The sequence below is a fragment of the Diuraphis noxia genome, unplaced genomic scaffold, assembly GCF_037042655.1.
Source record: "Diuraphis noxia isolate RWA-SAM2 unplaced genomic scaffold, SU_Dnox_SAM2 contig0003, whole genome shotgun sequence".
NCBI classification, from domain to species: domain Eukaryota; kingdom Metazoa; phylum Arthropoda; class Insecta; order Hemiptera; family Aphididae; genus Diuraphis; species Diuraphis noxia.
Window position 1 is genome coordinate 67594832 of NW_028301713.1, and position 15443 is coordinate 67610274.

The following is a 15443-nucleotide window of genomic DNA, read 5'->3' on the forward strand; positions in this document are numbered from 1 at the left end:
ATAATGCATTTAATTTAAATTATTGTATACAAGAATGCTTTTTTCTTTAATTATCATTATACAATATAATTACCAAGAATAGGTATCTACCTACCTACCTACTGGTTATTAAATTCGAATGTAAAATGTAAAATAATGATGAATTTATTTATTTCATTTCATTTTTTTCCGAGTATTTAATTTCAATAAATATTTTTATATTTTTAATCAGTTTTGTTTTATTAATTTCGTCTTAGACAATAATTTTGAAATAAAAATGCCGAGTTGACGAAATTAAATAAATTATAATTATTTATTCGTAGGTAGTAAATGTTTATTTGGATTCTAAAATGTATTCAATTTGTATTTCACAACTATATTTTTTTTCTCATATTTTTCTGCGAACACTTTTTTGAGCTGTAGAAGCACCACGAACATTTTAAACTGTGCGTTTCTTGAAAATAATCTCTAAACATGGATAGTTAGGTATCAATAGTATAATAGGCATAGTTATAGGTATAGTGAATAGAGGCATTTTCGATTTTCTCAGTACCTAACCTATATAATTTCTTGGAGGGAATCAATATCGAGATAATTCCGTACTGATGTTTTTCCGTCTATCACATTATATTATATTGTGTAATAGTGCAATTTTAGGTGTTGCACTAACATTATGTACTCAGGGATCCATATGATATTAATACCTAATTAAGCTGTTAGTATGGCCACAATAATTTAATGTAAATCTCTATAAGCTAAACTTACAAATAATTTCAGCACATGATACAGCAAATACACAGCCGAGTTAAAAACAATGTTGACGTCTCGTATAATATATAATATATTATATATATATACTCAAGTTGTGATATAATATTTACTACCTACCTACTCTATTTCCGTAAACCATAAATAACTATTCATTCGATTTCTCAATTTTAAAGAATAATATTGCCTCTGAACCTACAACACAGAAACGTCGTAGATTAAAAAAAAGTCTCCCTCGATGACATTTTTACACAATTTCGTCGTTGTTGACAACTGCAGCTCCTTTTATATACACTATAAACAATTACCGAGAAAATCTAAAGCTCACATCTTCAAAGTAGACTCGATTTATGATATAATTCTTTACCTAGCTACTGCACAGAAATACTACACGTGCGAACGATGTCTATGATTATCTCTTCTGCTGTAGTTACCCTCTATGAACAAGCGTACTTTATTAACTTGCGGCAAAAGGTATCTCGAAATAAATAACCTTCTTATACATGTCGTCACGCAAAAACTTGTGATTTCACTGTAAATCCGTAAGAGGAGAAAAATGTAATCACTACCACATAATATAATATAATATTTATATAGTATTAATACCTAGTGGTGTCATTTGAGTTTTAAAAACAAATCGTTTCGTAAATTAATTTCCACTTAAGTTTTTATCTCAACACAATTCCAATCAGCCATCTTACATAACTTTATACATTTATACGTGTAAAAAAGCAGGCATATTGTAAACCAAAAAAAAAACACAGATGAGTTAAATAATTATGGTATCTATTACTCGCAGTGTTTCATAATTTTATATTTTTACTGAGAGGTCGAACAAATTATTATAACATGAAACATGTCTGCTATAATATACCAAATTGAAAAATAAAAAATAAGAAATAGGTATTCCTTGTATCATAAAAGTTTTTTTTTCAAAATCATGGATATACAATATACATTAAGGAGTGGTCGTTTTGTTATTAGAATTTTTATATATAGTATTGGTGTCTATAATAATATTATATTTGTACTAAAAAACCATAAGCACTAACTATTATCACGGCAATATTTTTTTTTTTAGTGTTTACATAATATTATACTTATTCAAAAAAATAAGAAAATATTCTAGCCATTCTATTTCACTAACAACTTGCAAATTGTAGCACTGTTACAATCGGGCAGGAGCAAATTTCCATCTGCCCCCCCCCCCCCAAAAAAAAAAATAAAAATAAAAATAAATATGCCAATGTATAATACGTCTGTCGTCTATATGTAATATATTTTGGTACGATAATGATACAACTAAATAATTTGATTTGACGTATCGCCCCAAGAACATTTCCATCTTTCCAGCAGGTGTACTTTCGGCACTCTAACTATCGTGGTTTACGATTTGTATGTGCATTGACGACGGTGAAAACTGAAAAGAAAACATTTTCCAGAAAATTAAAATAAGCAGGTAGATATTTTGGCATGATTTCCCTCTGGTGTATCCTGTCGTAGCAGATGCACACAGATTGCGCGCGAAGTCTACGCTATTATTATCTGCTCTCCGACAACGGGTGAAATAAACGGCGCGCGGGCCTCCACGCAACGCTGCAATATACGCAGAAATTGTCAAAATAAGTATAATATAATGTTATGTACGGCATCGGTGTGTTCCATAATATATCTCTATGAGTCTATATAATACGTTACACGCGTGTGCGAGTAGAACATTTTAAGAGAACAATACACGTCTCACGTGTCACCACGCGTGTGCCGCATTTGTTTTATGTGTTTGCGAGAAACAGTTATAATATACATCCGGGGACGTATTTACGCTAAGACTAAACAGTTCTGCTAAGATCCAGAAAAAATTTAAAAGATTTATGGCTTTTTAAAAAAAAACTTATTTGGTTTAATTTGAATTTTTTAGATCGTTTTAATTTTTATCAAACACAGCACATTTCTGATGGAAATAGTACTTATTATTTTTATACATGATACACATACAAAATAAAATATATAAAAGAAGTTTCAACCATATACCAACCTACAGACCATGGTATGTGACAACAATATTTTTTACCTCTATAACAAGACTGACAGAACTCAAAATCCATCCATTTTGAGGTTGCGATGACTACTTTCAATTGGGGAAAAAATACCTCTATAATAAAGTACATAAACGCCCACATTCAATATGATTTTTTATTTAGTCACTTAAAACATTCAACAATATTGAATTATTTAATTTTTAGCTAATTTTCAAAATAAAAGAACGATCATATTTACTTTATGGCAGAATACTTTTTTAATTTATCCAATTAATTTCCGAAGTCAAAATTCAAGAGTGCCTTATTTTGATTTGTTCGTTCTTACACTAAGCAAAAACTAATTATCATGTGATATGTTTAATGAAAAACAGCAATATTTAGAGTTAAGGTGGTATTTTATAGTTAGTGATATTTCAGCCGCACAATATGAAATGAATACTGCCATATTTTAGTTTATGACTGTCTTAACATCAACTTATGTATGCATTATACAATAAAGCCACATCTCAAAATATGGCAGTCTGAATTAATTTTAAAAAAATGTAAAAGGCCGCAAGTCTAACTTTTTTGGTGGGAAAGAGTATTTCATAATATTTTAAAAATTCATATTTATATAATATGTTTGAAAGTATTTAAGTTTTAAGTTTCAAACGCTTAGGTAAAACTTTTTAAAATACCTTGATTCAAACTTAAAATCGATTTTTCTCAAAACTATAAATTTTGGGTTGTACAATTTTGTTCTAGAGTTGTGAATATTTGGTTCATGATTTATCCATATTTACCGGAACATTAATATTGTTTCCTTAAAAATGGCTTATTGATTATCTTCAACTGTGGAGACCGTCGATCGTTATTGCTACAAAAATTAACTAAACACATCTCGTTTATAATTATGCACAAAATATTATAGTAAAAAAATGTACCTACAAACATTGGTTGCAAAGATGAATATGTAAAAATAATTATCCCTTGGCCACAATAACTTGAAATACAATCCGATGTATATCACATATTGTTGTAATATTATACTGAGTGCGATGTCATTTATGCTAATTATTTCTGACACATAATAATAAATCGAAACACACACATACACAATTAAACTGCAACCTTTTTATTGACACAATAACGGTTAGGTTATTAGGTTCAGTTACCACTTCAAGCAATCACCGCTAAACCAGCCACTTTCCGTTTTCTCTTGTTTATACTCAATGACCCGGCTTTTCACATGCGCCGTTTTTAACGAAAATGTTATACCTATAATCTAATTAACTTTATAGCTTATGACACTTACCATAATGATTCTATATACAGCGATTATGATAATATAGTTATAATACAACACATACACGTGTGGCCAGCTCCCACTATACCAACCCCCGCAGTTGCAAACCTACTAATAATAGCCATACCCAACAGCCCCGTGTTACTCGACCTGTGTTGATTTGAGTAAATTAATAATAAGGAGCTAGTCGGTGTAATTTTCGTTTCGTAATTTTTCAGATTTGGCTCGGTAGCGTACGCGGAACTCGGCGACGAGCTGTTCGACGCGGACATGATCGACGGGGACACAGTGACCCTGCTGAACCCGACCAAGTCATCGCGAGACGCACTGGACTACGCGTACGAGAAGAAAAACTGTTTCGGCGAATGCGATCTAGAGTCGTGCGCACCCTACCGGGGCCTGATACGTGACCACCGGTGCAAGTCCAGGAGGAAATCGGAAGACGACCTGCTCAACGCCGCGTTCGAATGACCTCGATGGGCGGTCGCCCCGGACCGGTGCCGGGCGCGGTCCGACACGTTCGTGTTAAAGACCCTGGGTCGAGTGGAAAAGAAAACGCACCGTCGGTTCGGCGGCACCAAATCGGTGACTGGGTCACGACGTTACAACAAGTATTCTGCCGTGACCTAGACAACCCTTACGCACCACATAATAATATTATGCACAATAATATTATATAGTACGCCCCCATTCATGTGACATACAACCGACCTATTATAGCAGTATAGCTGCTGACCTATTTATCGTCCATTCGTCCACGCGTTTACGCGACACATACCAAGTCTAAAAATGTTGGGTTGTGGACTTCAAACTGCAGTACGTTCATCGAGCATGCTCACTCCCATTTTATTTTTCAATAATGCAGTTATTAATAACAATATATTCAAGTTTGAGGTATTTTATACTACTTGAGTGTATACCCGTTCGAATTTTTGTTTTAATACGTCAACATTTTCAAAAAAATTATCAGCTCAATAGTTATTACAATAAAAGCTAAAAATTAAGGTGATATTCTCCTAATTTGAAAAACGGAAGTTTATACCACAACATGACACCCCTTAAGTGATACAAAAAATCTCAAAGAATTTGAATACATTCGTTATTAAAAAAAAAAAATAATGTGAATGAAACTACTTGGCTAATCACCCTGCAGTATATGAAAAGACAATTGGATGCAATTATATCTACTGGTTCTAACCACGTTACCTACAGCATACATATTTCATTTATTATATATTCTACTTGATATTATACTTTTTTAAGTTCAAACGGAACAGAAAACTTATTCTCGGAAATAGTCCTTGCTTAAGACTACAAATGTTTTTTCATGAACTAGGACGATATTATATATGTATATATACCCTTAAACACCTCTTTGACGCTTAATTTAAGGTCACTTTTCCCCAACCTACTGCAAATAATGTAACACTTCAATTTGGAAAAAATCTAGTAAAATAAAATACATAACTTATAGGTATCAATGAGTTTTCAACCAAAATAATGTATACTAAAATCGTTTATATATCCAATCGAAAAAGATAATCATAAGTACCTAATATTGAGTTCGTATAATACGTTTTTGATAAATATAAACCAATACGAAAAATAAATTAGATAAAAAAATGCTTTCAGATTCAAAAAAAAATTTAAAATTAAAAAAAGATTCTAAATTGAGTTTGTTGTATTTAATACTTAAAGTCAGAGTTGAAAGTGTTATGTTTTACAATAATCTAAAAAAAAAAAATTTTCCTACAAATTTATACCCCTATATAATATTGATTTAAATCTTCAATATATTTTATTTACAGAGATACCTATCTATCAAATGTAACGGATATTAGACATAAGGAGAAGTATCAGTATTTAACGAGCATACTAAGCCCATTACGACTTTGCTTCCTCTAAAATGTATTGGGTGCTTAAGCCCCGTTAATATTTTTGAGTGATTTGCGCCTATGAGGGACATAATGATTGCCATAACTAGTGATATCTATACCCATTTTGGGAACATAACTTACCCACACCAAATTATAACTTATGTAAAACAAGTATTTACAGTATAACAATTTACCCAAAAGATCAGCTACCTTTGCTCATTGCCCACATTGTAGATTTGGGAGCCAATTCAATTTCTCCCTACGATATATGTATCTTACAAACGCATTAGCTTATTCCTACAAAGTATAAGAAAAACTGGTTTCTATGTATATTGTATATGTTACGGGTAATGTCAACATTTGGATAAAGTTGACATTAGACAGATCATGTCGACATTAGCCATTAATTTTGACTAATGTGTAATTTTTGTTTATGAACATGAATTATCGACATCATCCGGATAATTTTAACTTTAACCAGTCAATATTGGATAATGTTAAAAGTTATGTATTAAATAGAGTTATTAGCATTCTATAGAATGATAAAGCGTTGGACTGCTAGAGTATAATATCACAGAATATATATTAAACCAGATGGTTCGCTGAGTTCACTCCCTATTCGGTCCATGTAAAAATTCTCAAAAATGCGAAAAACTAAAACCTACCTCAAATCAGTGTCGCAACTGAAAAATAAACTCATATTAATAATTTATGAATTTTATGGTAATTGCTAATAGTGTTTTAAATATATTCAATATTGTTGATAATTTAAAATTATTTTTTAAATTTTTATGGTTATTAAGATATTATCCAAAAGTTCTTTGATGATATCATACTATCCATTTAATGTTAATATTAACCAACATTTAATAATATCCATGGCAGGTAATCTTAATAATTGGCTAGTGTCGTATTATCCGGATAATTTTGACTATTTATCCAAAATTTGACTTACATATTTTTTTGACAACAATTCTTAATTTATAGGTACGTAACAATTGTTTATTTAAACGATTAGGTTAGGTTAGACGAGGTACTTACCTCGTAAAGTCGTAAGTAATAAAAAAAACAATTTCGAAAATTCACGGAATTTTACTGTGTGGAGATTTTAATGACTGTCAATAAACATGCCTACACAATTCAACAAATTGCATAATATGCATTTACATGATTACGCAAGATTTTTCATGCAACGTTGCCATTTGTTATTTGTCTGATCTCGTTTGTCGTTATTATAAATGTATTATATTATAATTTCAAAATAAAATTAAAATACTAAAACTCATAAAGAGCAGCGCATCGAGTATACCTATTTATTCTAATACATCAAAAAAAAGTAAATAATTTGAATATAGATGATCATTTTCAGTTATTCACTTTAATTTAGGTATGTGTATAATTCACTATAGTATATTTAATTATTTTAAATATCTTATAGAAATTATGTTTTTTTTTTTTTTTTTTGAAAAATAGAATTAAAAAAATTAAATGACAGTTTATAATGATATGGCTAAATGAAAAACACGATGTTTTAGTATCAAATAAAAGCTTATGAAACATTCTACAAATTCCAAAATACATATTTAATGGAATTATGGAAATAAGCCAAAAGTCCAAGTCAGAATATCAAATAGGTACCTAAGAAGTTCAAAAATGTGTTAAGTTTAAATTAAAATAACGTTTTTCCACAAGTGTTGACTGTTGATTTAAAAACGTCAGAGTCATCTATTGCACAAAACCATGCGTTTAAATAATATGTAATATGTATTTTCCGGTATGGCGACATTGTATTCAAAAATATGCGAAAACGCGTCACAGCCGACATTATGTAGACAACACGTTTTCTCGACGACAGTGTAGGTAATATTAAAAGGGGCATCGATCGCCGATCGAAATAGTGTTACTTTTTTCTTTTTTATAGACAATCGTGGTGTTGGAAAAAAGCTTTTGTTCCTAATTCACTCCCTCCTCTCCCCTTATATTTACCCGACCATAAAAAATCAAAAATCATATAGCCTGTTTACAGGTACCTACGTAATATTAAATCAATATTAATTCGTGTGTAGATAGGTACCTACATAATGTATCGTCTTGTATTTATCTTATACCTACATGGACATTGATATGTTTACAATAGGTAATTATTATATTATAATATTATATAGCTATATAATAACTATATATGTTCGTCGTATTTACTATATATTTTGTATAAATGTAAAATTAATATACAATAGGTACTATTTTAAATCAGTCTTATTTACTTATCGAAAACTATAATATTATTCATTTACCGTTTTGAAATGTTAATCGAATTGCATTTTATCATCTTTATTGTACAATAATAATAATATGTAAAAATATGTATGTAATTACCAGAGTAGTCGCATACTTACCTAAATTCGTTGGACTAATATTATTGTATATCACTTCGATATTTTATTGTACCTTTCGATACTTGTGTAAATACATAAAATATTACATCCCGTGAAATACCACACTTATTCTATATTATTATAATATCATTGAGTATCTACTTATATATAGTTATATTTAGGCTAATTTACGTAACACTAGTTAGTTTTAAATCTAAATTAATTTTTTAAATAAATCAATATTGATTTGATTGTATATCATTGTGGTAATATCGTGAAAGTTTTATACTATGTGTACCTAGTCATTATTATACGTTAGTAACGACTGTCATCCTTTTATAATATATAAAATAACAAATTCTTAATTTATTATGTAATAATATTATATTTGTGTAATTAATAAATACTTACCTGCGGTATAATTTAAGCGTATGTATAGAACAAGTGCTCGAATTGGAAATATAAAAGAACAACTCCTATGAACTAGAAAAAAATAAGCGTTTTGTGAAATGATTGAACTCAAACTAACTTTTGTTGGACAACCCCCAACTCACACACCCCCAACCATAAACCTTTTGAAAAAAATTATTTCTAATTGGTAATGACTTCTTATGATCGATTAAAATTAATATATTTTAAAAATAGTCATTTTACATTTATCCATAATAAAAACAATTAATTGATATTTTTTTAAATTCCTACAATAATACCTAACTATATAGATAGGATGATAAAAAATATTATCAAAAATAGAACTCACAATTTTAAGGAAAATAATTAGTAGGGGTGCTTTCAAATATAATTTAAAAATATAGTAAATGAACACCGTCCCACTGCCGCCTACCAATTCGAGCATAGTTTAGAACATATTATACTAATAATATATTACTAGATTAGTACATTAAAATATTCTGTAGATTTACGTTTAGTGATTGTGTCAATTTTTAATTTACTCTCAAATAGAAATACACTCGTGTTTATGATGATGACATTTTTAAGGTTCTGAAGACAAAGTAGTAAAGTTAAGAAAAAAATATTATGATAATAAGGAAATAAAATAAAAATATTTTCTGACTCTATACATTTATTTCATGATTTATAAACACAATAATTATAATAATGGAATTTGCTAATGCGAATACCTATTGTTTAATCTAAAATAATATCTTGGTTATGATAATAATCATTAATCAAACGATGTATAATATCGTAGATTCTTATATATTATTGTTATACCTATAATTATTATTATTGTTATTTGAGTGTCGACAAAATATAACTGGTTGCTAGGTATTTATTTGCAGTACAAAACTACAAACTACAAACAGAGAACAGCGTATTACTTCGTTTCAATAAGATTATTAGATTATTCGTCCAACCATTCAATTATAATCATTATTATAATACACTTTCAAGTTCGAAGAGAATATCAAAGGAGAATAATATTATCGCGTTATGGTAGTCAAATCGTGTACATATATTATGTATACACTTTAATACACAATAGGTAAGGTTCGAAAAACAATTAGGAATACCAAATATTTCAATACTCTGTGTAGACCTCTTATTTTCTCCTACAAACAGACTTCATAAAATGAAAATATTTATAGTGCTATAGCTCTGCAGTGTGTACGTGTAGTACCTACAATCGTACTCTTACAGATTACATTCGGATAGGTTCCTCCGAATTTTTTGTACTTTATCGGCCCACTTTTACAAACTTAATATCAACAATACATACAGGCTACTACCATATAATATGGTATGAGCGAGTCTAATATTTAAACTCCATTTGTTCAACTTTAAACTTTCAAAACATTTTCAGTCAGCAGTCTCATGACTTAAACGTCCCAAAATTGTGGCGGCTCATCGAGTTTTACTCGGTAACTCGCCGGAGCTGGACCAATTAAGCCTTGAGCCCACCAGTGTAACCGCGGGTTCGTTATTAGTTGTTATATCTTATGACAGTTATAACGTCGTATAATTCTTTGCGACAACAATTTGTTGATACTTGAATAACACAACCTGCAACCATCAACGTACAACACATGTACAAAAATATAAGTGTATTAGGTAAGTATAGTATCTTGTATCTATATATATTATAATAGTATATATTATAATCTATTACAGCTAAATGTGTATTGTGTATCGATATTTAAGAACTTAATGTTTTAATAAATGATTCGCAGAAAAGTAAAATCATAAAAACCGAGTAAGTAAGTACTAGAGTGACTTGATAATAATAACTTTATCAAGTCACTCTAGTAAGTACTATGTTTATTTTGTTTTAGACATTTTAGTGAAGGTAGAAAATAAAATACTAATATTGCAATAGTTTACTATAAGATTTGCATTGATCTGCAAAAAATGAACAAAAAGTAAACTAATGTTCATGACTACTAGACTCATGAAGTCATAAACTCTAAGGTCAATGCTATTAGGTAACTTGATTTTTAATGTTTTAACTTATTCTACATTAGATTTGATATTGTGTTAAATAATCACAATAAGTTCATATTTGTAATTAAAAACAATATAATGATTGTATTTACCTATTTAAAGTTTTAAAATATTTAATCTATCTCTTTCATTATAAAATCCAGTGTACAAGGAATATCGTATTCCAAGGATTTTTTCCCCGCAATTCGTCACACCTGTTATGAGATATAATAATATTTGCTCCTTATATCATCATTTTTTGGGTATTCAGTACCTAACAATAGGTTTTATCGTGGTTGTGCTTGTGGTGTCATTGTGGTTCCTTATGTGAATAAGGAATATAAGATATTTACATATTACACAATATGATTATTTTTCTTGGAAGGGTGAACTTAATTCGATATTTTATAATAATGTGAAATATATATAACGAGATTTATTTTTTCATATCATGAAGACATCATATTCATAGAATAAAGTTTATGATTTTTATTATGTGTATAAAAAAAAATGTATAAGGTTCCTATAAAAATATCAATGTATAACCTTTAATCTATGTAACACAATTTGTCTACAGTTTTAAATATAGTTGACGTAAATAGATTTAAAATGGAACAAGTAATAACATGCAACCGTGCAAAAGAAGACTGCAGTCATGTTACATATTGTTATATTTATGGTTTATCATTTTAAATTTAAAAAATGCTTGAACGCAATTTGAATATACTATATTATACTGAACGAATGGGTTCATAGTCTGATATGGCATGCAATACAATTTGATTCTAAACTGTAAAATATTAAAAACTTATACAAGTTACAAAACTTAAACATTTTTAACGTTGATAATTTTATCGTATACCTATTTATATTTTACTCAGTGACATTAAGTTCATTCACTGGGAGTTCTTCTCTCAAGACGTCAAGATTACAGTAGTACGACCTACAGTCCAATTACTATCACTAGATAATTTATATTTATTGTAAAAAAAAACTATTTACTGATTGTATAATAAACATATGGAATTAATAATATTTGCATTTTGTATATTAAGGTAGATATAAAAATGAGAATATCGTACTATATGGTATAAAATATTATCTCCTCAATTTATTTATACGAGTATGAATAACATTATTATGTGAATAAAAAATGTAAACTATAACTAAACTAGGTAATCGTATTGAAATGTTGTATTATATAATTATAACATAATTATTCAAAATTAGAAGAAAAATATGAAAATAGAAACAAAAAAATTTTGTAAATATTATTTTTTTACTTTTAATTTTATATTTAATTTGAACTATGTGTACAGTAATGCCATATGCCAATATTTAAAATGTTTCAAATATTTATATTTTTTTAGTTTAAATTTCCTATAGGGGTGTATTATTATAATACTTCTGAAGAGGTTTTCCGAAAATGTACAACGAAACAGCTTCAACACTCTAAAATATGGATCACGATTACTAAAAGTGTAGTAAACTATTTAAAAATTCTCCTTTAATTCCTTATCATTAATTTTTAATCAATTTCAAGCAAATTGTTCATTCAAGTATTATAAATTTATAAAATACAACTAACCTACAGTATAAAAAATAAATATAATATTGTATTAATATGTAGGTACAAAACTGAAATAATTTATGTAATATATAGCATGATAGTTACATATAAATGAAGAATAACGATTTGTTTTATTCATTAAGATTCGGAAAAAAATTGATAAGATTTTTGTAATTAGTTTTTTAAATTTTTGAATTATAATTTATAAAACTTTACTTAATCTGCACATGCCACGTAGACACAATAAGTGTACTATGCTGTGATTTAATTATTTACAGGAGTTAGGCATGAGCCATGAATAGTTTGATTGGGCAATGGGCATACGTAAAAACTGCGCCCGACATTTTATCTATGTTAAAAAGGTATAGTGTTAACTGCGCCCGACTTATTAACTTATTAAATGTTGACTTATTAAAGTTTCTATGTTTGACGATTGTATACTATTTCAAGCATATCACAGACATTTTATTTTCGTCGAGAAATACCAACACGTAATCGAATATCTATATTGCAGTAATACGACATTATAGTTCTGCTATAGACGCTAGTCGTACCTATCGTATTCATTTTAATCAGTAAAGTCGCAATGGCCGAACAATTCATGTCGCAGCGCGAAAAATGTTTGAAAATTATTTCTAATTTTAAGTTTCGTAAAATTAATCGGTCTCTAAGTTCGGATGAGGTTAAGTGGCGATGTACGGTCAAAACTTGCAGAGCATTTTTAAAAACGGTAGGTGTGATGACGACAGAATCACTGAACAAAGTTTAAACCATAACCACGAATTATTAAGTGATCAAAACCTTCAAAAACAATTCGTGACTGGTATCGTAAAACGCAAGGCGACTGAAGATTTATGCACCAAACCTAGTAAAATATTTTGTAATGGTATTAAAAATATACCAACGGAACATTTACAAGTAAATGATTTACGTAATATTAAAAGAAATATATATATTGCTAGAAGAAAGATATTTCCTCCATCCCTTAAATCAATTGAGAAATTCAATTACTTCTTGATCAACGCGGTATTCAAACAAATAGAGATGAATTGTTTTTATTAATAAACAACAAGGAGTTAAAATATATTGTTTTCAGTTGCATTTCTAATTTAAAAGCTCTTGCACTATCAAAATGGTTGTACATGGATAGTACATTTTCATACTGCCCTAAATACTTCACACAAATGTTTACAATACCTACGTGGTTTTATCAACGGCTATGACATAATATCACTCGTCATATGTTTACTTTCCGATAAAAGTCAAATATCATATTATACTAATTGCTTAAAATCTATTTGTGAATATAGTTTCCAAAATAATATTAATATATCACCATCCGATGATGTTGTAATCGATTTTGAAAAAGCTATTCATTTTGCGTGTAATACTATTTGGCCTCAGATAAAGATACACGGATGTCGCTTTCATTTAGCACAGTCTTTGGATAGAAGTATCCAACAAAATGGTTTAAGAAATGACTACCTATAAAGATAAAAATAGTGATATTAGAAGGTGGTTAGTTCATTGTTACGGTTTACCGTTTCTAAGTCCAGTAAGTGTATCTGAGTATTTTGTCAATTATTTAATGAAATCAAAGACTGACGACGAAAGAGTTTAAGAGTGACACGATTTGTGGATTATTTGGTAGACGTATATATAAGTGAAGAAGCTCAGTATACACCTGAAGTATGAGCTCAAGCATCAGCAGAGCCAACTTTAACCACAAATGCATGAGAGTCTTATCATTCTCATTTTAATTCCAGCTTTTATACAACTCATCCAAATATTTTCATGTTCATAGAAAAGTTAAAAGAAATTCAAATAGAAGTATACAATAAACTAAATAGTGGCGAAACTTCACTGCCAACATCGGTGCCCAAGTCGACCCCCACATAATGTGGAACAAAATTCGATCATTACAGGGACGGAAAAATCACAAACATATTTACCTCACCACCAACTCATCCCTAAACACCGATCCATCTTCAGTCGCCCACCTCCTCGGTGAATACTTAAAAAAAAACTCCAGTAATGAAATGTACAGTCGCGACTTCCTACGTGAGAATGCAAACAAACCCCCTCCCCAACCATCGTCATTATCACCTCTAAACACACATCAGTCCGACCTAAACACGCCAATAACTATGGAAGAAATACTGAATTCGCTTAAAAGATGCACTAGCAAAAGTACAGGTCCCGACAATATCCCTTATATTTTTATCCAAAACTTCAACATTAATACACTCCAAATACTCCTACAAATCTACAACTACATCTGGAACCACAACGTTTTCCCACAAAGTTGGAGAAACAGCATTGTGATCCCCATAAGTAAACCAGGAAAAAATAAATTCACACCTGAAGGATACCGTCCAATCTCTCTCTTAAATACGTTATGCAAACTCTTAGAGAAAATCGTAAATCAACGTCTAATATGGTTCCTAGAACAGTCCTACTACTTCACTCCTGAACAATGCGGATTTCGGAAAAATAAAGGTACAAACAACTGTCTTTCAAAAATACATACAGAAATACAAAACACATACGCCGAAAATCAATACTTAGGTATGATTAGCTTAGATTTAAGGAAAGCCTACGATACAACATGGAAACCCCACATTTTGACTAGTCTCTCTAAAGTACTTAGCCAAAATCAAATGTTCAATTTCATCAGAAACTTCCTAAAAACAAGAACTTTCCAAGTAAGAATCAACCAGTCACTTTCCAAAGTATTCGACCAAGCCAACGGAATCCCCCAAGGATCAACAATTTCAGTCACTCTTTTTCTGATAGCCATCAACAATATCACTCAAAACATATCCTTCCCTGTCAAATCTACCCTCTACGCGGATGATTTCAATATTTACTGCCGGAGCAAATCCCTAGCCACTGTCCAATGCCATCTTCAAAAAGCCATCAACAACCTACAAAAATGGACTCAAACATCCGGCTTCACCTTTTCTCCCGAAAAATCACAATGCATCGTATTTACACGCAAACGCGCTCCAAATCCAATTAAGATAAAATTGGGCGACCATCAATTAATAAATAGTAATACAATCAAAATACTCGGTATCATTTTCGACAAAAGATGCTCTTGGACCC

The 15443-nt window shown here is 29.8% G+C and overlaps 2 protein-coding genes across 12 annotated transcripts in view; one reads left to right on the plus strand and one right to left on the minus strand.

Annotated features, from left to right (window-relative positions):
- Positions 1-9402, plus strand: part of LOC107168177 (uncharacterized) — a 213107-nt gene extending 203705 nt beyond the window's left edge. For all 11 annotated transcript variants that reach the window (XM_089222101.1, XM_089222105.1, XM_089222100.1 and 8 more), the window contains one exon: positions 4290-9402. In XM_089222101.1, the coding sequence (XP_089078227.1) occupies positions 4290-4542 (253 nt within the window). In that variant the 3' untranslated portion in view covers positions 4543-9402. The remainder of the gene's footprint in view (positions 1-4289) is intronic.
- LOC107169549 (sphingosine-1-phosphate phosphatase 2-like) overlaps positions 1-15443 on the minus strand; it is an 88644-nt gene that overhangs the window by 55867 nt on the left and 17334 nt on the right. The window lies entirely within an intron of this gene.